Source organism: Anomaloglossus baeobatrachus, chromosome 8, assembly GCF_048569485.1.
Source record: "Anomaloglossus baeobatrachus isolate aAnoBae1 chromosome 8, aAnoBae1.hap1, whole genome shotgun sequence".
Taxonomy (NCBI): domain Eukaryota; kingdom Metazoa; phylum Chordata; class Amphibia; order Anura; family Aromobatidae; genus Anomaloglossus; species Anomaloglossus baeobatrachus.
Genome location: NC_134360.1, coordinates 192,060,039 through 192,084,738, shown reverse-complemented (window position 1 = coordinate 192,084,738; position 24,700 = coordinate 192,060,039). Strand labels below are relative to the sequence as shown.

Sequence of the window (24,700 nt, the reverse complement as noted above, 5' to 3'; positions counted from 1 at the left end):
ACCTGGTGTGGACATCAGCCCCTGGAGGGAGGCAACAAGGATTTGTGTGTGACTGATGTGCCTAACCGGGGTGTGGGGTGTGTTGTTGCAGTACCTGTGATGACCTGGCTTGTCCAGGGCGCCACACTAGCGATGTCAAGTGCGATAGCACCCGCCCCCGTTGGTGGCACGATGTGTGGTGATCGCTGCCGTAGCGAACATTATTGCTATGGCAGCGTCACACGCATATACCTGCTCTGCGACATCGCTGTGACCGGCGAACCGCCTCCTTTCTAAGGGGGGGCAGTTCGTTCAGCGACGTCACAGCAGTGTCACTGAACCACCGACCAATAGAAAAGGAGGGGAGGAGATGAGCGGCCGGAACATCCCGCCCATCTCCTTCCTTCCTCCTTTTCCGGTGGCCGCAGGTAAGGAGATGTTTGTTGTTCCAGCGGCGTCACACATAGCGATGTGTGCTGCCACAGGAACGGGAAACAACATCATACCTGCTGCAGCACCGATATTATGTAAATGAATGACGTGTCAATGAGCAACGATTTTGCACGTTTTTGTGCTCATTGATCGTCGCTCATTTGTGTTACACGCTGCGATGTCGCTACCGGTGCCGGATGTGCGTCACTAATGACGTGACCCTGACTATATATCGGCAGCGATGTCGCAGTGTGTAAAGTACCCCTTAGTGATGTATAAAATAACATACTGCGCTTTACTTACCATCCAGTCATATTGACAACACTGCCGTCAATCACTGAACTCAGCAGATCGTGCCTTCTACATCAGTTAAGTTGATGAACTCAGTGATTGGCTGCAGTGGTCTCCATGTGATGTCACTTTTGCTGCCAGTCAACAAATTCCCATCCAGCAATGAATCTGGGAAGGATAAGTAAAGATCAGTTTGTTATTTGATACATACGTGAGCTATGTTGTCTAAAATAATTAAAAGAAGAAAACCTGTTTAATTAATTTTATAATCTTAATTAGCATACATATTGAGTAAAACTTGGCAGAAAAAATAGTATGTATGGAAGCCTTTTACTTAACCTCCGATAGAGGTCGTCGGGAAGGATTTAGTATGATGGGTTTTTACATGTCCATGTCAGCAGATAAGCTGCAAATGTTTTTTCCTTTTTTCAAAGATCTTGATGTTTCTTTGTCCACGGTGAGCAACATAATCAAGAAGATTAAGCAACTAAGTGGCTAATGTGTTTAACTTTTTTCAAAGATCTTGATGTTCCTTTGAGAATTATAATTATTTGGATTATTTTTAGACGATTTCTTGACTCTTGCAGAGGAGAAACAAAATTTACACTTGTGTGCGTAAGTCTTTATGTATCCTGGTGATGTATGATTGAATTGTCAAGGACATGTTCTGTGCAATCAGGGCCATGACTGGATGGACAGATGTGTGGTGCCCCAGAGGCTACCGTCGCCACAGAGGTGTGCTGCCCCATCCTGGATAAGAAAGGGGCCATCTACTGGTTCACGCACCAAAAACCTGCAGACACCCAATTGTTAGTTCACACATTAGATCACGGCCGGGGCAGGTCCCATTAATGCATAGTGACCAGTAATCTGGTAATGGCACTTAAGCCCCGTGCACTGTCTCTGATACCAGCCAGGGGGTGGAGCTTGGTGGGTGAGCAGTCTGAGGTAAAATGGGCAGAGCTGAGTTTTAAAAAGTTGACAGTTGACCGTTGACAGAGTCAGTCAGTCAGGAGCAGGGAAGAGACCGACAAGGGGTCTGGACCCTGGGGGTCTTCCTCGACCCTGGTGACGCGAATGCCAGAGACATGGGAGAGAGGTGTCAGACCCCCCTATAGTCTGGTTGCACAGGCATCATCCCAAAGTGAAGGGATTTGGTCCCAATCGGGGTCCCGGTCCCTAAGCTAGGAAGAGACTTCAGGACTTCTTAGTAACACCGGAGGCCAGGGTGGCTGTACACACCTTTTGGGCGACAAGCAGCATACGAATCCGCCGGAAGGGGGTCACAGAGGATCAGGGAGCCAAGCAGGCAGAACTCCCTTTGAGGGTCAGGGCAATGTGTGTTGAGGCGTAGGACAGGCGGGCGTGTCAGATACACAATATATACTAGAGTAGAGGGATTTTTGCTGATTTTATAAAATAAAAACATACTTCAAAATTCAAAGTATGACATTTAGGTATTATTATATTTAGCTGTTAATATTACTCAGACCAATCAAGTAAGTCAAAACGGCAATACCTGACACATCCAGTGGACAGGAGTGGCGCCACTTGTGCAATTTGAAACTTGTGGGACCCAATACAAAATCTCAATTGGGACCCCCAAGTGTCACATATCTTTAACAGTACTGGTGTCTCATATAGGCCAATGGGACATTTTGGGTGCCTGGGTGCCCCTGCAATCCCTGTACCCACTATACTTGGGCCCATTATTGGCCCTTTGCCTGGAAAATAAAATAAACCCGTTATAATAACCTCAGATGACCTCTTTCGTTCATCATTATTTTCTATATTTTACTATCCAGTATTTTTTTTTAGCATTAAACCCCCAAAACTATTTTTTTCGGTTCATTCTAGAGAGAAACCCTTGAATGAAATACTATCTGTTCAGTATTATCATGCAATAGAGCGGCTCTTAATACTTCATTGACATTTCCAGAAGTCTGACATTACCCAGAAACGTATATTAAAGTCCATTAAAATAAGCAGGCATGGCAACAGACTGGATTTGGCAAAAGGGTAAAAAAAGTAAACTTTTGAGATTTCCTGTACAGGGAGGAACATCCAGTATGTGCCAAAGTGTGATTAATAAAGGACATGGTGTTGCATCCAGCCTGTTTACGGCTATAGAGTAGAGAGGAGGAGGATGGTAACCGTCTGTTAAACATTACTGCCCAGTTACTGTATAACCCTAATAAACTTATCAAAGCTAATGCTGTTTTATTACTAGACTGAAATATTTTTTTGACTAACACTCCACAAATTTGACTTTCGTAAAAAATTGATGTAAAAAAACCCAAGATTTTTTTAAACAGATATAAATATAATGTCTAAATGCCAGTATAGATCTTAAAAAATGATGAGTCTAAAATTTTGAGTCTCATCTGATACAAAGTTCCAAGTGCTCTGCTACCTGTAGCCACCACCAGGGGGACTTAGAAGCTTTTTGCATTCTGTTTTGTTAAAAAGAATTGATCAGCAGGTTTTCTCTATGTAATATGAGATCATGATGATGTTTGGTTAGAGACCCTGATTCCAGCAATGTGTCACTTACTGGGCTATGTTTTGCTATTTTAATGAAATCAGTGTTTTATCATAGGAGATTATCACTACAGGATTAGGTGTCTCGTGTCTCCTGGTTCAACCTCACCCCCACCACTGATCAGCAGCTTTCTTTCAATGTACAGTATACACAAAAAACTGTCAATCAGTGGTGTGGGTGGGGTTATAGTATACCTAGATCTGCAGCAGAAAAAACTGTGATTCTATCACAACTACCGCAGCCAAAAAACTAAGTGATATGTCGCTGGAATTAGGATCTCTGTCAGTACATCATGTTACTGCCCTGAAAGACACAGACAGAAAAGGGCCCCTGTGCAAAAATATGTGGGCCCTTCTCAGTCCAATAACTCATCAAAATAAAGAATCCCACCTGCTTTGAAAGTAAAAATGGGCCCCTTTACCTTTTGAGCCCTTGTGCAGCTGCAGAGGTTGTTCCAATGATATGTCCGACCCTGTGGTGCTGTCAGATTCCATTACATAGCAAAAACATGCTGACAGATTCTCTTTAATAAGTATGCAGTTAGCTCTTAAGCTCCCTCTAGTGTTAGCTGTGGACAGTCAAATTGGATAAAAATACACATGTTTTCAGATGATTTGGAACTCTGTAACAGAAAAAATGGAGCTCTGGCTGCTATAATAGTATTTTTAGAAATTACTTTGCACAGACCTTTAAACTTAAGATTAAACATGGTGATAAAAATGGTGTATATTCACTTTAGGTTAAGATATAGTATGTATATTTGCTTTAGGATGTTAACAAACATCAAATAATAAAATTTAGCAGACGTTTACTAATGTAATTTTTGATATCTGACTGTACAAGACAATATCAAGCTTTACAGCAATGCCAACAATGGTTTATTACGTAGAAAACATTTTCATCAACACATAACACAGCCATGTGTAGATTGTGATTTCTCCCATTGGTCCCTGTTCCTAGTTCTTCTCGGACCAATTCCGTTGGAAATTTAAAGGGATTGTCCAGGCTGGGGTGAAAGTCTGTAGTCACTCAATGTTCTGTTCTGGTCCTGACGGCTTGTGGTGTGCACACTGTCAGGATTCTCTAGTGTTACCGCTCACATTCCAACTAGACATTCTTGTCCTCTCTCTCAGGGCACTGAATTTGTCTAGTTGGCATGTGGTCACATATATGCAAATCCATTATTTGTGGTCACATGCAGTACCAGAGGATCCTGACAGCGTGTTGTGTGCGCACTGTGATTATTCAGTATTCTGCAAAAACATAGAGTGACTGCAAATTTTCATCCCAAGTCTGCACAACTTCTTAAACTGTAAACTGAAGCGTTACTGAAACAGTCAACTGTTTAAATGAAATTGATTGATATTTCTGCAAGGACCTGACAACCAAAATATCACTAAAGGGAAACAATCAATGTTAACTCATCATTTTCTAAAAAGTATTTTGAAACAAAATTCTAAACAAATTTACCCTATAAAAAGATATTTGAAGAAATACTGAAATCAGCTGCTTGTTTGTGTTCCATATACTGTTACTATACGGCATCCATTGTATAAACTTACACTATATAATATGAGCGTTAAATACAACATTGCATAGAGCATTACTGCTGCTAAAGCCTGGTGTATACAATGGATGACAGCGATCCAGTAATACGACCGTCCTGCTAAGACTCAGCCATTCTGCTGTCTTCTTGGCACAGATGTTCCAGGGGCCTCGTGCAGGGGAATGAATCTTGTACAAGTTCCTGTATTTAGCTGGTAATAGTGCGGTGGTTTGGCGGTCATTTCCCCACTGACAGCTCTAGCCAGAAGGATTGTAATGAGCTATCTAGAATGTGCTCCAAAACTGAGGCTCTCGTAAACATCTAAAGTAGAAAGACGCTCCGAAACGCGTAGAAAAATAAAAACCGCTAAAGACAATCCTGGATGTTTCCTCAACACAACGACGACCGCCATATAAACAGCCTACTGTCAATGTACGGGTCTAAAAAACAAAATCTGAATGGAGAATTTCTGAGAAATAACGGGAAACTGTACAGTTCCCTACAGTGCTGTGCTGTAAGGGTGTAAGACATTTACAACATCATATGTTTTCCTTGGAACTGTAAAATGAGTACATACGGCACTTAATCCACAGCACATGTGGCCAGCTGACACTTTATACTCCCTTTGAAACTGTGGTTTCGGGGATTGCTGTTACCAGCCTTCATTTTACCACTGTCCAGTTATCAGAATACTAACCACATGTTCTAATTTTTACTGTATTAATCATAATATGGGGGAAATGTATACGTGCACTCTGAAGCCCCTGGACCACAATGCTAGGTCTGTAATTGGCCCCCACCTGCCATGTACTATTTATAATGCTGGTCTCTTCTGTGCCCACTCAGGCGCGCGGGTCCTGGTGCAACTGTTACGTTTGAACCCATTATAGCTGTGCCACAAAAAAACACATGGACTTAAAGGGAACCTATCACCAGATTTGGCATCTATAAGCTGCGGTCACCACCAGTGAGCTCTTTTATACAGAATTATAGAATACTATTTATTAGAGCCCAATCTGCTATGTATAACATAAAAAAACACTTTTATAATATTCACCTAGGGGGCTGTCCGGTCTGATGGATGTCGCTGCTTTCCAGTCTGGCGCCTCCTCTCTGCGGCAGTCTCTGTCCCCCTTCTTCTCAGACCTGTATTCATTGTTGTGTGTTGCTGTTCCTCTCCCTGAGTCTTCTTGGAGAAAAGTTGTTTGTTCACTTCCCCCTATTTGTTATCCCTGTATCTTCTTTAGAGCTTAGTAGGGTTGACTAAGCGCTCATCTCATCTGTTCCCTACCTAGAGCCCAATTCAAGGTCAACCAAGGCCAGTTATCCTGCTCGGCACATAGGAGCGGAACCTATATAGGCTGGTCAGGGGAGCCAGGGGCCAGTGGAAGGTTGGGTCAGGGGTCACCATCTCCTCCTTCCTTAAACACAAGGTTTCCCTCTTCCCTCCCTTTTTGCCATTTGCTTGGTATTTCCCCATACCTAGTGTGACAATATTTCTAACGTTTTGTGGTCTCTGAGCTAGTGGGTAGAGACTAGCTGCTATGATGTATCTGATACTCAGGAAAAATAGACAGGAGAGATTCCTATATTGTACATGTTCAGTAGCAGCTTGTAGGACAATATACAGCAATACTGAGCAGAGTAACTGTGAATCCAACATTAGGTGAGATGAAACACTCCTAGAAAACAGCATCATGGTCATTGTCTCCTCCCCACTCCTCACTTCAGTAGGCAGCTATCATCTGACCTCTCAGGGCACTGACAGTCTGTCTTGTTCTGGTCAAGAGGGATAGTAGCTGTATTTCGCGAGACAGGATGGAGGCAATATAAGAAGATTATTATATTGGCTTGTACCATTGATATATTCAAAGTTTATTGAAAGGACAGTGACCATTTAAAGGGCATCTGTCAACCGACTTTTGTTATATAATCTGAGAGCAGCACGAGGTGGGCGTCAGAGATAGAGATGAGCAGACCCGTGGAAGTTCGCGTTCAGTCGGACTTTAGATAAAGTTCTTTTCTTTTTGAACCCGAACTTGACCCAAGCCTCATTGGAAGTCACAGATTGGCAGTTTGGGTCTCCGTCCAACCAGGTCCCCAGCATTGATTAGCAGCTTTTGGACATTAAAGATTGTACAAATAAAGCTATCAATCAGTGGTGTGGGTGGGATTACACTCGGCTCAGCATTCTGAGTTCTGTAATATGTGCAGCAGAGAAAACTATGATAGTTTACTTGGTGCAGCCATTTTGATATAAAGATGGGCCATACATACTAGCCATACGGATAAATTATGTTTCAGTCGATCTTTCAGCCAACAGCCATCTCATCCAATACTCCAATACACAGCAGTGCTCGGCGGAGCGTGTGCTCTTGTGTATCGGAGTATCGTATGAGATGGCTGTTGGCTGAAAGCTCAGCTGAAACCTCTTCCGCTGACTACTCCTGTGTTTTCTATGCTGACATGTCAGTTGCTGGCTTATCTCAAGGAGAACAATGATATTGACTGTCTGAAATTGGACATGTCTAATCGACATCTCTCCCCACTGTCGCTTGGCCGGCGCCCCCACACAAATTAAACCGTGAGCCAAACCCATCAATAATGGTGGGTTCAGCTGACATTACCCTAATGCAGTGGTCCCCAAACTTTCTTACTATGAGAGCTACATTCAGTTCTGTAAGATGGTCGTGAGCCACTATCAGTTAGCCCTCCTTCATAGTGACACCCATGTGATTGTATAAAAAGAGCTAAAGTTCCCATAAAAAGTACACAGAGACCTTGTGCCCCCTCACCAGAATACTTACATCCAGGGGTGCCCACTTTACCCCCATTCAATATTTTTACATCAGACATACCACACTATGGCATCCACCAAACTAACTGGCAATATCGTACTATCTCCCCCCCACCCGTCATATCGGCATCCACATCTGCTCCTCTGTAGACCATCTGGGGACCTTCTCTACATAGCTGTTTTCTAGACCTGATGTTACTGCACCAAGCAGACATCCGTGAGCAACAGATCATGAGCCCGTGAGCCACAGATCATGGGCCCATGACCCATACAACATGGGCCTGCGAGCCACACATCATGGGCCCACAAGCCACACATCATGGGCCTGCGAGCCTCACAGCATGGGCCTGCTAGCCACACATCATGGGCCTGAAAGCCACACATCATGGGCCTGCGAGCCACACATCATGGGCCTGCGAGCCACACATCATGGGCCTGCAAGCCACACATCATGGGCCTGTGAGCCACACATCATGGGCCCACGAGCCACACCTCATGGGCCCGCAAGCCACACATCATGGGCCCGTGAGCCACACATCATGGGCCCACGAGCCACACATCATGGGCCCGCGAGCCACACATCATGGGCCCGTGAGCCACACATCATGGGCCCACGAACCACACATCATGGGCCCGCGAGCCACACATCATGGGCCCGCGAGCCACACATCATGGGCCCGCGAGTCACACATCATTGGCCCGCGAGTCACACATCATGGGCCTGCGAGTCACACATCATGGGCCCGCGAGTCACACATCATGGGCCCGCGAGTCACACATCATGGGCCCGCGAGTCACACATCATGGGCTCACGAGCCACACATCATGGGCCTGAAAACCACAGATCATGGGCCCGCGAGCCACACATCATGGGCCTGAGAGTCACACATCATGGGCTTGAAATCCACACATCATGGCCCAGCGAGCCACACATCATGGCCCCGCGAGCCACACATCATGGGCCCACGAGCCACACATCATGGGCCCACGAGCTACATGTGGCTTCCGAGCTACAGGTTGGGGACCCCTGCTCTAATGTGTGTGGGGGTCATAAATTATACATCACTGCAATCAGCCCCTACAGTTAGATACATAGCAAAATCCTCCAGATTTTCCATTAAAGGGTTATGGTTACTTGTATCTTTATTGTAAAATATTGATAATTTGGAGCACTGTAAGTAATGATCACACAGGCGTCGTAATGTGTCAATAATTTTGTTTATTTTGCAACTATTAAATAGGAAAAAATAAATATAACTTTACAAGATGCTGCTCCTTAGAGTTTACACGATATCCCGTAAGATGTAGAAACACATTGGCTGTTGATGAATGGCTGTGGCCATTTATTAATGAACGATCATGTTTCCTCCTACAAGAAGAAAGGCCGTGGAGACCAGGTGTGAGATTTAGCTGTGGGCAGAGAAAATATAGCGAATCTTTGATAAATCCTTTCCCAGCCAAATATTTAGCTACACACACAATCGGGAATAAGGTAGCTGCTTGTTTAGTTTTCCTTTGCACATATTTAATGGAAATGTTACATGGCCAGTGGCTTGCCTTCCTCAGCTCCTCGTAAATGCGCTGTTGTTGAATTGATGTTTGATTTATTCATCTCGAGAATCAGCGGGCGAACACTAATCAGAAATCTGTTTTCTTGGACATTTCAGGTGACACAGCAGGAAGACAGCAGGTTCCCACATCCCCACCAGCCTCGGAAAACAGCAGCGCAGCTCATAGCATCGGCAGCACACAAAGCACCCCCTGTTCTAGCAACAGCACAGCCTAACCCGAGGAGCGGCACAGGACGGCTGAAGACCAGCTCCAGGGCCAGAGGTTCACCGGCACTGTTTGTTGACATTATTTCTCCAAGGCTGAAAGAAATCATTTTTTGGGTTCTTTCTGGAAAGGAAAATGGGATCTTGGTGTAATATCTGCCTGTTTTTTTTCTTTTCTGGATGAATGCAGTCTTTGGGCCCGTCCAGAGAGCGCCAAGCCAAAAAAAAAGTGGTAATACTACTAATTATGCAGTGTGCAGACCTGCAACATGGGTTTCCTTGGCTGTCAATGTGAAATGTGTGCCAGTTCTTAATAATGCTGCTTACATCCCATTTAATGCTGTATTTCGGCGCTTCGGATCTGTACATACAGAAGATACATATATATACATACAGAGTATATATATATACGGTGATATAGATCACAGTACAGTGAGCGCTGCAGTGCAGTGTCAAATACTTAGCCACTATTAGGCAGCAGGATGATGAATGTTAACTCTTTCTATTTACGTGCTCTTCGCTGGTGGGCTGTGTGCAGTGCAATGTAGGGTTGTACATAGTCTGATGGGCTTTCTCATTTGGGGAGTAACTCGGTGCGCAGTGGCCCAATTATCGTCCCGTCACTCAAGTGTTCTATCAGCTTCAGTATAAGTGACATATCGCGTCTTCATCCCGGTGTTGAGACAGATGTGTGGACAGATACGTCTTTATTTAACGCCTCTGCCTGCTGCACACGGAAAAACACTACTCTCCAGGAGTCTTGTGGAGCAGCGCCGGTCTTCTCCTCTCATCGTATGATCTTTCAACAGAGCACAGAAACTTGCCATCTCTTTCCTTTTGTCTTTTTATCTCTTTTCATTTTGGAATTTTGGGCACTTTGTGTTTTTTTTATTTTTGTGTTTTATTTTTTTTCTTTGGCTTATATATTGCTTTTGGGTGACTGTTCTAAATTGCAGAGCAATTTACATCAGTCCTCGGGTGCAATAAACCTAAAGTTGTAGGAAGGTTTCATTTGAATGTATGTATATAGATATCCTGGAATCTTTTGGGGGGGATCTTTTTATGGGGGGATAAGTTGTTTGTTTTTTTTTTATTTTGTTTTTTTTTTTTAATGTACTTTTTCATGCTTTTATGTTGCAGAATTTATTTAGCACAGTAACTCTTGGATGCCACAAAAAATATAAAAGGTTGTTTGTTGATAGGGCCGGTAGCACAAAAACAACAGAAATAGTGTCACCATTTTTAGTATGTCATATAAAAATAATAATTTGATTTTCATATATAAAAGGGAAAAATGTTTTTTTTTATTTTCTCACTTTATCTGGATTATAGGTGGGAAATCATTATTGTTTTTGGTATTGGTAGACTCGACGTTCTGCCTGCGGCTTGTGGTTGCCCCGCACTTGCCTGGAGCAAGGTTGGAGACCCCAATAGTTAGCAGGTTTGGCGTGTGGCACTTATAGAGATTATGATGTGTATAGGATGAATTTCTCTGACTTTTTTTGTACATTTCTAGATGTTATTTTTTCCTTAGAGAATGACCCGGATAATACATTACTACATTCTTTATTGTTAAGTATCTCTCCAATCTACTTTGTCTCCGTCCCGATCGCTCCATTTCAGCTATTGCTTTATTTTTTATGATCAGGGATTTGGAAGGTATGTGTTTGACTTTTGGGACTCTAACACTTGCAGCGTATACATTGTATGCTTTACTTGGCCTGATACTTGGCGAGCTGACAGGGTGACATTTGAAATAATTCATCCTGGGGTTTGTCATATGAGTAGTTACTGCCTTGTAAATGACCCGGGGCTAGCTGTAAGCCGTACAGTGATCTAACACAGCTGCGTCATAACATCAGGGACTGATAGGAACAGCATTTCTCTAGGATTAGATGTATAGATTGGACATTTACGGCTAATGGTATAGTGAACATATACAAATGACTTCAATGATAAACCATGGCGTGTGTAGAGAATAGGACGCTAATGAGCCATGCTGTTTATTTCTTTTAGAAGGGTTGTAGACAATTAGAAAAAGAGGCTCTTTTCCTGGGGAAACAGCGCTACTATAGGTCAGGTTTGGTAGTGTAGGTCATCCCCATTCAAGTCAATGTGCTGCACCGCAGTAACACTGCACTGCAGTAACAAGCTCAGCCAGCAGACAAGAGTAGCGCTGTTACTAGTAGAAGATTTTTTGAAAAAATCAGTTTTTTTTTTTAATCTCAACCAACCTATTTAACATCTTTAAAGACCATGATGAAGAAACTGAATATTTTTTTTTGTCTCAACTTTGTTCACAACTTTTACATTGATGACCTGTCCTTAGGATAGGTCATCAGTGTCTGATCGGCCAGGGTCCGACACCCCACATCCTCGCTGATCAGCTGGTCTCGGTCCTGGCAGCGGCAGAAGGCAGCCAGAAATGCTGATTTCTGGAGCTGCTCTGTCTTCTGATTGTGGCCACAGCCGGGTGCTGCACATCTGCCTCCCATTCAAATCAATAGCAGGTGGATGTGCGGTACTGGGCCATGGCCACTATGAGAACACGGACGAGCATTTCCGTCTGCCTGCTGCCGGGGCCAAGAGGAGCTGATTGGCGGGGGTGCGAGATGCTGGATCCCGGCTGATCAGACATTGATGACCTATCCTAGGCCATCAATGTAAAAGTAGTGGACAAACCTTTTAAGTAAAAAAAAAATAAAAAATAGTCCCATAGGGGAAAAGCCCCTCTAAATGGCAGCTGAGCTTATTTTCCAGTCCTCACTTGCTTTCCAACACTGCTGCAATAGTATAGAATTCAGTGGTTATATCTTAGCTACATCTGATGTAATATAGAATCTCTTCTAGAATCACAACGCATGAATTAAAGGGTCATTTTAAACCCATCCTACGTGGTGGCGTAAAATTGTAATTAATGTCCATTTGTTCATTCCTACCATTAAAAACCACTGCTGTATTTTTTTTCCTTTTAGCTTATGCGATACGTTTAGAAAAAGTAAAAAGATATAAAAAAAAATACCTATTGTTGCCACTAGAGGCAGCTGAAAATTTCATATAAGCTACCTGTGTTTTGGACAATCATGCGCTTTTGCCAAACCTAAAGCTGAATGTATTTTTAAAGCATTTTATGTATATAAAAAAAAGAAAAGGAAAAAGAAAAATAACAGAAAAACTTTAAAATGTCTTCAAAGAAGACAAGAGACTCTACTATTCCTATAGCTATATTTTACTACATTATATATAGAGTTTATATTTAAATGTTTTATGGCAAATTTACTCTATAAAATTTGTTGTGTTTTTGTATTAATCCAATTACTGTGAATTTTTAACACCACCCTTTGTAAATCCCTTTACCCTAAACACGCTCCATCTCATTTATTGGGTTCTTGGTTAGCGTCAAGCGTCCATGTTTGGGCTGGATACAGTTTGTAAACACTTAAAATGTATATTTTTGAGAGAGAACGATTTGGACTATCAGTAATTTACTTTAATTATAAGATATATATATATATATATATATATATATATATATATATATATATATATATATATATATATATGTGTGTATCTATATATATATATATCTACAAATTTATATTTACAAATAAGAAGCCATACAGATGTTACCCAAAATATACGTTAAGTCACTTTCCTGGAAGGGCGGTTGCATAAAAATACATCGCTCTACATGAAAAAGGGCAATTTATTCACCACATCACAACCTATGAGCCAAAAGAAATCGAGGCGTTGCGCATAACAGCCAATTTGATCCCATTGTTAAAAAAACTAAAAGGGTTGTACAGGGTTAAAAACACAGCTGCTCTTTTCTAAAATACAGTGCCACACTTGTGGGCAGGTTGTGTTTGGTATTGCAGCTTAATTCCATTAAAGGGATATTCCGGTCTACATAAATTAATGATCAGTTGTCCACCATTTAGTGATTGGTTGCAAATGCGCCTTCTCGGTTTATTTAACCCATTCCTGACATAAGCAATATCATGGAAGAAAATCCTGCGATGACGATGGAGTCAGTACAGTAATGTAAACTTGCTTTAATGGACCCAAGTTATGAAACTGACAGAGAGTGCCATCCAAATTCAGTCAAAGTGACAATGGGCACCCCTAAAATTAACGCGTTTTGGCAGTACCAATGGCTATGCCTTAATAATGGTGAAATGAGTTGGTGTTAGGGGTGCGCATTGTCACTTTGACTGAATTTGGATGTTACTGTGTGTCAGTTTTATATCTTGGATTCATTAAAGCAAGTACTTTTTATGTCATTGTACTGGCTCCATTGTCAGCGGCGGATTTTCTTCCCTGATTTTGCTTTTGCCCTGGACCTAGACTTTCCCTGCAGGTCCCAGAGCCAAGCTATGAGGGTGGAATGGTGAGCTAACTTTTCATCTGTCTTTGACTTAAAAGTACATGTTATATTTGGTCCCCAGGTATGATTCAGGCTCAATAGCTGAGCCCGCACCATACCTAGGAGGTAGTTTAGAGGCCAGGGAAGAATATGGGGGCCACGGCCAATGTTGAATTCCCGACATAAGATTTAATAGTATGTGCTACATTTGGTCCCCAGGTTCAATGCAGGCTCAGGAGATGAGCCCGTACTATACCTAGGAGGTAGTCTTGCAGCCGTGCTAGAAAGTGAGGGCCACGGCCAATGCAGAATTCCTGATATAAGATCTAATAGAGCGCACTATATTTGGTCCCTAGGAATGATGCAGGCTCAGGAGCTGAGCCTGTACCATACCCAGGAGGTAGTTTTGCGGCCAGGGAAGAATGTGGGGGCCACGGCCAATGTTGAATTCCTGACATAAGATTTAAAAGTACATGTTATATTTGGTCCCCAGATATGATGTAAGTGCAGGAGCTGAGCCCGCACCATACCCAGAAGGTAGTTTTGCGGCCAGTGTAGAATGTGAGGGCCACGGCGAATGCTGAATTCCTGATATAAGATTTAATAGTACGGTCTATATCTGGTCCCCAGATATGATGCAGGCTCAGGAGTTGAGCCCGCACCATGACAAGGAGGTAGTCTTGTGGATATGGAATATTGTGGGGGCCATGGCCAATGCTGAAGTCCTGACATAAGATTTAATAATACATTCTACATTTTGTCCCCCAGGTATGATGCAGGCTCAGGAGCTGAGCCCGCACCATAACAAGGAGGTAGTCTTGTGGCCAAGGTAGAATGTGGGGGCCACAGCCAATGCTGAGACCACCATCAATCTAACAGTTATTACTTATCCAGTTGATATGTGATCATTTATGTAGACGGAATATCCCTATAGGGTACGATACAGCCAATGGACAGATGTGCTCTTGCTCTTTGGCAGAAAGCAGACGTTTTTTCTAATCCTGTCCCTTCAATCCTGCCTGTAAATAACCCTTCTAATTTATATTTGCACTTATTCTCATTAAAAAGTCCCAATAATGGGAGATTTATAAAGCAATCAAAAAAATAAAAAGGGGACGCTGCACTTAGCAAGGAACCATTTATCTATTTATATATCTAACCCACCCTTGAAAATGACAGAAGATGTCAAATTAATTGTCCAGGACGACACTATTTTTTATAAATCTTTCCCATATTGTTGTATATTTATCATGATAACTGTGCACGGAGGTGGATGGCGGTGACAGTACAATAACCAGAATAGGTAAGGGAATGGAACGTCTTCGTAATTTCACACATTGAGGGAATTGTATTTGTCCGTAATTCTTGAGTGGCTCCTTGGAACGTTCATTTTTAATGTTGTTTATTTTGTGTTGGACCCTATTGTTGGAATTTTGTATAATTGTGAATGTATGCTGGAAGCACTTGTAAAGTTTGGGGCATTGGTCCTCTGACCTAAAGTGTTTTGTAACATCATGACAATTACTGGCTGGTAGGAAACAACTAACTCAAGCCATGCGAGTGTGTTCTCCTAGTATACAATGGCGTCACACTACAATATTACTACTTTGTCAGAATCCATTGTCTTCTCTATTATTTCATGGCTGATACACCACGGTTTCCATAAGTTGCGCACGATGCAGTGACATCACCCGCCATCTCTACAGGCCATGCTGAAGTACTTGTAATGCTATTGTAGACTGAGATCCATTGTGTGCACATTATGTTTGGCCGAGGGTGCACTAAGTACCTGTGCTTTGTTTGAACAGTCAATTTGTGATCACAAACTCCCCTTAAAGGGAGTCGGTCAGTAGAATCCACCCTCCTAGTAAGTCATAGGAAGGGGAATAGAATGATCCCTTGGTATCTGCAATCTGAGATCTTATTCAAGAGAAATCCCTGTTTCTCTTAATATGTAAATTAACTGTTAACATCTTTGGGCCAGACATAGATCCCCCCCCGTGTTTTTGACTCCAAAGCTTTTTTTAGATGAAAGGGGAAGTTACCACTGTGAGACATGGAAATCAGGAAAGCAAACGGTCAGTCACTATATGTCTCACACTGGTTATGTACCTTTCATTTGCAATAGGTTCTGGAGGCAGATCCTCAGGGAAATCTGTGTCCGGCGCATAGATCTTAACAGCTCATTTACATATTAGTAAAAACATGGATTTCTCTACAGTAAAATATGCAATCGCAGATATCAAGGTATCATTTTATTCAGCTTCCTGTAACCTACATGCCCATATAGATGGCTTAGGAGGATTGATTCTACTAGCCGATTGTCTTTAATCTTTAAGGTACAGCTTTCCTTACATTATTGTAAATCAACAAAATGACCTTTTTTGTCACATTCCCTAAAGTTACATTTTTGCCTACATTTGGAGCCCTCTCACATGTCAAAATCTTGTACTAGGCATAGTAGGACAACCCCTTCTGATTCCACTTGTTTCCCCCAGTTAAACTAAAAGACCGGTACTCACCTCTCGTTCTGGCCCTGCCCCAGCCTTGTCAGTAATTGCGGTATGGGGCTCACATGACATTGTTAAGTCACGGGAGCCCCGTTTCCAATCACCGCCGGCTTCTCTCTCCCTGCTTTTGGACTAAATGCGTTAGACAACAGGAAGTGACACTGTGGCTGCAGCTCACTTCCTGTTGATTGCTCATTTGGTCCGAAGGCGGGGAGAGAGAAGCCGGCGGTGATTGGACACGGGGCTCCCGTGACTTAATGTCATGTGAGCCCCATACCGTAATTACTGACAAGGCTGGAACAGGGCTAGATCGAGAGGTGAGTACCGGGTTTTTTATTTTTCAGAGATTTTTTCTTATTACACAAAGGTTACATTTCAGCTTTCTATAGTAAAATGTGGAATAATATAGGAGCTTGTGAAAAATTGTTTACTTGTATCACTTTCTTTGACTGTTACTTTTGCCTTAAGAATCCTTCCTTTGATTTTTTATACAGTATATAATCCTGTTCATCATTTGCCTCACCCCTTCTTCAAGAATCTGGACAGAATACCTAAGACATAACTGTTAATTGTCAGATGCGGCTCCACATCTGTCCATGGGTTGAATCTAATATTACTCATCACTGTTAATAGTGGAAGTTTCTGAACTGCAATACCATATATAACCTGTGGACAGGTGTGGCGCTGTTGTCTTTTTTATCCTGTATCCTTTGTTTTTTAATTCCCTTTTTTTACATTTGTAAATCAAATCAAGTTTCCCAATCAACTTTTAAAGTTGCCCTATAATACTGTGGACCTATTAATCCTAATTTCTTTAAATTGTCTGTCAGATTCACATACTATTCTGTAATATGTAATCTACCTCATTTTCAAAGACGTTTTAAGGGTTGCCCTTGCAGTTACAATAATGTTTATTAGAGGGAGTTTTTGTTTTGCATTTAATAAGGAATTTTATGTTAACCTGGTATTTCGATGTCCATCCATTATCACAAATGACATTTTACCGTTTTTGCCATTACAATATAATGCCACTGGCCTGAATAAAAGGGCTTCAATTCTCATTATTCCAGCACAATTCTCAATTGTTTCATTATTGTTTATATTTTGTACAAATTTGATATTTTGATGTGTCACCTTCTTCTATTGTGCATAATAAAGATATATATAAAAATATTTTTCTTTTGTTTTTATATTGCGTTTGACATTATTACATTTTGGACAATTTAAAGGACAATTATGATCGACGCCAGGATTCAGAATTAACCTTTTATTAAATCTAAGGAACTCTGAGGTGTCCGCTATTAGGCTGGGGTCACACAACCGTATTGTCTTCATCGGAGAAAAACGGTCAAATTACATTAATCAGATTTTAATCTGAGAGTGAGATCTATTTTTCTCGGATGTGGTGAAGAATAAATAAAAAGCGTTTTTCCATCTTCTCTACTCTGTCAGTCCGTGAAAATCGCAACACAGATATCATCCGAGTCCTGATTTTTTTCATAGATCCATAGACTTGACTAGCCAAGTCCCACCAGATTCTCACTCACTCGGTCTGAATAAAAAAACGCACTGTCTACAGCCTATTGAATAACATTGGTCCAAGTGCGATTCGATGTTTTATCAGATTGCATTTAGACCAAAAATACATTTGTCTACATGAACCCTTGGGGGGAGAAAACAATAACTCTCCACTACTGATAACACAATATGGAAAATTTAAGAGGGAAGGATTTGTCATCTGTACCCAAGAATTGGACAAAATACTAATATAACATCATTTTTTCATTTTTTTTCATCTGAATTGGACAGAATAATAATATAACATAATTTTTTCATCACTTAGGGAGTACAGAATAAGTCAAAGTGCGTATGTATGTATGTGTATATATATATATACAGTGCCTACAAGTAGTCTTCAACCCCCTGCAGATTTAGCAGGTTTGATAAGATGCAAATAAGTTAGAGCCTGTAAACTTCAAACAAGAGCAGGATTTATTAACAGATGCATAAATCTTACAAACCAACAAGTTATGTTGCTCAGTTAAATTTTAATACATTTTCAACATAAAAGTGTGGGTCAATTATTATTCAACCCCTAGGTTTAATATTTTGTGGAATAACCCTTGTTTGCAATTACAGCTAATAATCGTCTTTTATAAGACCTGATCAGGCCGGCACAGGTCTCTGGAGTTATCTTGGCCCACTCCTCCATGCAGATCTTCTCCAATTTATCTAGGTTCTTTGGGTGTCTCATGTGGACTTTAATCTTGAGCTCCTTCCACAAGTTTTCAATTGGGTTAAGGTCAGGAGACTATATATAAGAATAAGGCTGCACATCAAACTTAGATAATGGTATAATGCCTCAAGCATATGGAAAAATATTGGAATATACAATGAAAAATGCTACTTGCTAATTTGAACATGTGAATAATGAATTGCATACCTGCTATGAATATTAGGAAAAAGGAGATATTTAGCAATCGCATTGATCAATGTAACTGAGCCCCAAAACCTCGTCAAGGTATATCTCTATATTGGGGTCCCTAGCTCTGTGACCCTAACTGTGTGTCATCTCATTGCAATTAAAAACTGCTATGGGTGGAGAGGGGTAACTAAGGACTTTCTTATATAGGAGATGGAAAAAACATGGCCGAAAGGGGCGGAGCTGTGTTCACATTCAGAAAAAAAACTACATATAACTGAATAGGATAACTGAAGTGAGCACTAATATATATATATGAGTGCAAGCCAAAAATACATACTATATATAAGAATAAGGCTGCACATCAAACTTAGATAATGGTATAATGCCTCAAGCATATGGAAAAATATTGGAATATACAATGAAAAATGCTACTTGCTAATTTGAACATGTGAATAATGAATTGCATACCTGCTATGAATATTAGGAAAAAGGAGATATTTAGCAATCGCATTGATCAATGTAACTGAGCCCCAAAACCTCGTCAAGGTATATCTCTATATTGGGGTCCCTAGCTCTGTGACCCTAACTGTGTGTCATCTCATTGCAATTAAAAACTGCTATGGGTGGAGAGGGGTAACTAAGGACTTTCTTATATAGGAGATGGAAAAAACATGGCCGAAAGGGGCGGAGCTGTGTTCACATTCAGAAAAAAAAAACTACATATAACTGAATAGGATAACTGAAGTGAGCACTAATATATATATATGAGTGCAAGCCAAAAATACATACTATATATAAGAATAAGGCTGCACATCAAACTTAGATAATGGTATAATGCCTCAAGCATATGGAATAATATTGGAATATACAATGAAAAATGCTACTTGCTAATTTGCTAATAATCTCTCTTATATATAGTATGTATTTTTGGCTTGCACTCATATATATATATTAGTGCTCACTTCAGTTATCCTATTCAGTTATATGTAGTTTTTTTTCTGAATGTGAACACAGCTCCGCCCCTTTCGGCCATGTTTTTTCCATCTCCTATATAAGAAAGTCCTTAGTTACCCCTCTCCACCCATAGCAGTTTTTAATTGCAATGAGATGACACACAGTTAGGGTCACAGAGCTAGGGACCCCAATATAGAGATATACCTTGACGAGGTTTTGGGGCTCAGTTACATTGATCAATGCGATTGCTAAATATCTCCTTTTTCCTAATATTCATAGCAGGTATGCAATTCATTATTCACATGTTCAAATTAGCAAGTAGCATTTTTCATTGTATATTCCAATATTTTTCCATATGCTTGAGGCATTATACCATTATCTAAGTTTGATGTGCAGCCTTATTCTTATATATAGTATGTATTTTTGGCTTGCACTCATATATATATATTAGTGCTCACTTCAGTTATCCTATTCAGTTATAAGGTCAGGAGACTGACTAGGCCACTGCAACACCTTGATTTTTTCCCTCTTGAACCAGGCCTTGGTTTTCTTGGCTGTGTGCTTTGGGTCGTTGTCTTGTTGAAACATGAAATGACGACCCATCTTAAGATCCTTGATGGAGGAGCGGAGGTTCTTGGCCAAAATCTTCAGGTAGGCCGTGCTATCCATCTTCCCATGGATGCGGACCAGATGGCCAGGCCCTTTGGCTGAGAAACAGCCCCACAGCATGATGCTGCCATCACCATGCATGACTGTAGGGATGGTATTCTTGGGGTCGTATGCAGTGCCATCCAGTCTCCAAACGTCACGTGTGTGGTTGGCACCAAAGATCTCGATCTTGGTCTCATCAGACCAGAGAACCTTGAACCAGTCTGTCTCAGAGTCCTCCAAGTGATCATGAGAAAACTGTAGACGAGCCTTGACATGACGCTTTGAAAGTAAAGGTACCTTACGGGCTCGTCTGGAACGGAGATCATTGCGGTGGAGTACGTTACTTATGGTATTGACTGAAACCAATGACCCCACTGCCATGAGATCTTCCCGGAGCTCCTTCCTTGTTGTCCTTGGGTTAGCCTTGACTCTTCGGACAAGCCTGGCCTCGGCACGGGTGGAAACTTTCAAAGGCTGTCCAGGCTGTGGAAGGCTAACAGTAGTTCCATAAGCCTTCCACTTCCGGATGATGCTCCCAACAGTGGAGACAGGTAGGCCCAACTCCTTGGAAAGGGTTTTATACCCCTTGCCAGCCTTGTGACCCTCCAGAATCTTGTCTCTAATGGCCTTGGAATGCTCCTTTGTCTTTCCCATGTTGACCAAGTATAAGTGCTGTTCACAAGTTTGGGGAGGGTCTTAATTAGTCAGAAAAGGCTGGAAAAAGAGATAATTAATCCAAACATGTGAAGCTCATTGTTCTTTGTGCCTGAAATACTTCTTAATACTTTAGGGGAACCAAACAGAATTCTGGTGGTTTGAGGGGTTGAATAATAAATGACCCTCTGAATAAACTTTTCACAATTTAAAAAAAAAATAAAAAAAGAAATAACATTCTTTTTTGCTGCAGTGCATTTCACACTTCCAGGCTGATCTACAGTCCAAATGTCACAATGCCAAGTTAATTCCGAATGTGTAAACCTGCTAAATCTGCAGGGGGTTGAATACTACTTGTAGGCACTGTAATATATATATATATATATATTATATATATATATATATATATATATATATATATATATATATACATATAAAAGAAAAAAAAATCATCTGTGAGTACATTTAAGTCAATTCATCACATGTGAGCTAAACCATAAAACAATTTTAAGGCTAGGATTGTATTTATGTATTTATACAGTGCATTCTGCTGGACGTACAGTTGAAACCAGAAGTGTAATGTCCGTCTCACAAGAGGAGTGAGAAACTAATCACTGCAGTAAACAGGCAATACGGTAGATGGCACTAGGGATACTAGAGACTTAGGGGAGTCAGGCAGGCAGGGGTCTGAACCGAGAGGACGGGAAGAGACTCAGGGAGCAGACAGGAGCGAGGTGGTGAAACAAGCCAGGGTTCAGGTAACTAGGAGAGTACGTAAAAACACAAGGGCCAGGCAAAGAGTAGTCAGGAGGGAAGCCGAAGTCAGGAGCCAGACGAGAACGGAAAAGTCAGAGACAAGTCAGAGGTCAGTTCGGGGTTGAGTATGAAGATATGAAGATCAATCGCTGCGCTGTAATCTGGAGGCGGGCATTTACCACAACTATACGAGACTGGCGCCACTCCAAGCACAAACACTCCCAGATAAATCAGAGCAATTGCCTGGAAGCAGCGCATGTAAGCCCCACCCACTGCTGGTGAACGACCAAGTCCAGGGAATGGCCCATCTCAGGGCACAGAATAACATGATGGCCGCACGCAGGAGGACACAACAGAAGGTTCCAGCAGAGGAGCCACACCGGAAGTAAGGGCTGTGACAAGAAGTTTGCATACACTATCTAAAAAGACACATCTACAGGTTTTTCTCACTATCTGACATGAAATCATAAAAAACATTTCCCGTTTTAAATCAATTAGGAACCAAAATTATTGATATTTGCCAAATGCCAGAATAATGAGAGTGAATGTTTTAAGGCATTTTTATTACTTTCTGCAAAGTCTAAAGTTTATAAGACCAAAAAAGGAAAAACGAAAACAAAGGTCTATAATGCATACAAAATATTTTAATTAATATTATTATATTAAAAATCGTTTTTAATGAATTAATAAAATATTTTGTATGCATTATAGACCTTTGTATTCGGTTTCTTCTTTTTTGGTCTTAGTAATCCCCGAAGTGGTCTCATGGTCCTTTGTACCCCTGCACCCCTAAAAACAAAAAGTATATAAAAAATAAAAAAATACACATAGATGAATACATGGGATACGGTGTATATGTGTGTGTATATATATATATATATATATACACAGTTAGGTCCAGAAATATTTGGACAGTGACACAATTTTCGCGAGTTGGGCTCTGCATGCCACCACATTGGATTTGAAATGAAACCTCTACAACAGAATTCAAGTGAAGATTGTAACGTTTAATTTGAAGGTTTGAACAAAAATATCTGATAGAAATTGTAGGAATTGTACACATTTCTTTACAAACACTCCACATTTTAGGAGGTCAAAAGTAATTGGACAAATAAACCAAACCCAAACAAAATATTTTTATTTTCAATATTTTGTTGCGAATCCTTTGGAGGCAATCACTGCCTTAAGTCTGGAACCCATGGACATCACCAAACGCTGGGTTTCCTCCTTTTTAATGCTTTGCCAGGCCTTTACAGCCGCAGCCTTCAGGTCTTGCTTGTTTGTGGGTCTTTCCGTCTTAAGTCTGGATTTGAGCAAGTGAAATGCATGCTCAATTGGGTTAAGATCTGGTGATTGACTTGGCCATTGCAGAATGTTCCACTTTTTAGCACTCATGAACTCCTGGGTAGCTTTGGCTGTATGCTTGGGGTCATTGTCCATCTGTACTATGAAGCGCCGTCCGATCAACTTTGCGGCATTTGGCTGAATCTGGGCTGAAAGTATATCCTGGTACACTTCAGAATTCATCCGGCTACTCTTGTCTGCTGTTATGTCATCAATAAACACAAGTGACCCAGTGCCATTGAAAGCCATGCATGCCCATGCCATCACGTTGCCTCCACCATGTTTTACAGAGGATGTGGTGTGCCTTGGATCATGTGCCGTTCCCTTTCTTCTCCAAACTTTTTTCTTCCCATCATTCTGGTACAGGTTGATCTTTGTCTCATCTGTCCATAGAATACTTTTCCAGAACTGAGCTGGCTTCATGAGGTGTTTTTCAGCAAATTTAACTCTGGCCTGTCTATTTTTGGAATTGATGAATGGTTTGCATCTAGATGTGAACCCTTTGTATTTACTTTCATGGCGTCTTCTCTTTACTGTTGACTTAGAGACAGATACACCTACTTCACTGAGAGTGTTCTGGACTTCAGTTGATGTTGTGAACGGGTTCTTCTTCACCAAAGAAAGTATGCAGCGATCATCCACCACTGTTGTCACCCGTGGACGCCCAGGTTTTTTTGAGTTCCCAAGCTCACCAGTCAATTCCTTTTTTCTCAGAATGTACCCGACTGTTGATTTTGATACTCCAAGCATGTCTGCTATCTCTGATGGATTTTTTCTTTTTTTTTCAGCCTCAGGATGTTCTGCTTCACCTCAATTGAGAGTTCCTTAGACCGCATGTTGTCTGGTCACAGCAACAGCTTCCAAATGCAAAACCACACACCTGTAATCAACCCCAGACCTTTTAACTACTTAATTGATGACAGGTTAACGAGGGAGACGCCTTCAGAGTTAATTGCAGCCCTTAGAGTCCCTTGTCCAATTACTTTTGGTCCCTTGAAAAAGAGGAGGCTATGCATTACAGAGCTATGATTCCTAAACCCTTTCTCCGATTTGGATTTGAAAACTCTCATATTGCAGCTGGGAGTGTGCACTTTCAGCCCATATTATATATATAATTGTATTTCTGAACATGTTTTTGTAAACAGCTAAAATAACAAAACTTGTGTCACTGTCCAAATATTTCTGGCCCTGACTGTATATATATATATATATATATATATACATATATACTTTTAGGTCCAGAAATATTTGTACAGTGACACAAGTTTTGTTATTTTAGCTGTTTACAAAAACATGTTCAGAAATACAATTCTATATATAATATGGGCTGAAAGTGCACACTCCCAGCTGCAATATGAGAGTTTTCACATCCAAATCGGAGAAAGGGTTTAGGAATCATAGCTCTGTAATGCATAGCCTCCTCTTTTTCAAGGGACCAAAAGTAATTGGACAAGGGACTCTAAGGGCTGCAATTAACTCTGAAGGCGTCTCCCTCGTTAACCTGTAATCAATGAAGTAGTTAAAAGGTCTGGGGTTGATTACAGGTGTGTGGTTTTGCATTTGGAAGCTGTTGCTGTGACCAGACAACATGCGGTCTAAGGAACTCTCAATTGAGGTGAAGCAGAACATCCTGAGGCTGAAAAAAAAGAAAAAATCCATCAGAGAGATAGCAGACATG

General features: G+C 41.3%; 1 protein-coding gene across 2 annotated transcripts in view; it reads left to right on the top strand.

Moving 5' to 3' along the window:
* TGFBR3 (transforming growth factor beta receptor 3) overlaps positions 1-17,409 on the top strand; it is a 295,682-nt gene extending 278,273 nt beyond the window's left edge. For both annotated transcript variants that reach the window (XM_075322319.1, XM_075322318.1), the window contains one exon: positions 9,255-17,409. In XM_075322319.1, the coding sequence (XP_075178434.1) occupies positions 9,255-9,373 (119 nt within the window). In that variant the 3' untranslated portion in view covers positions 9,374-17,409. The remainder of the gene's footprint in view (positions 1-9,254) is intronic.
* The last annotated feature ends 7,291 nt before the right edge of the window (positions 17,410-24,700 follow it).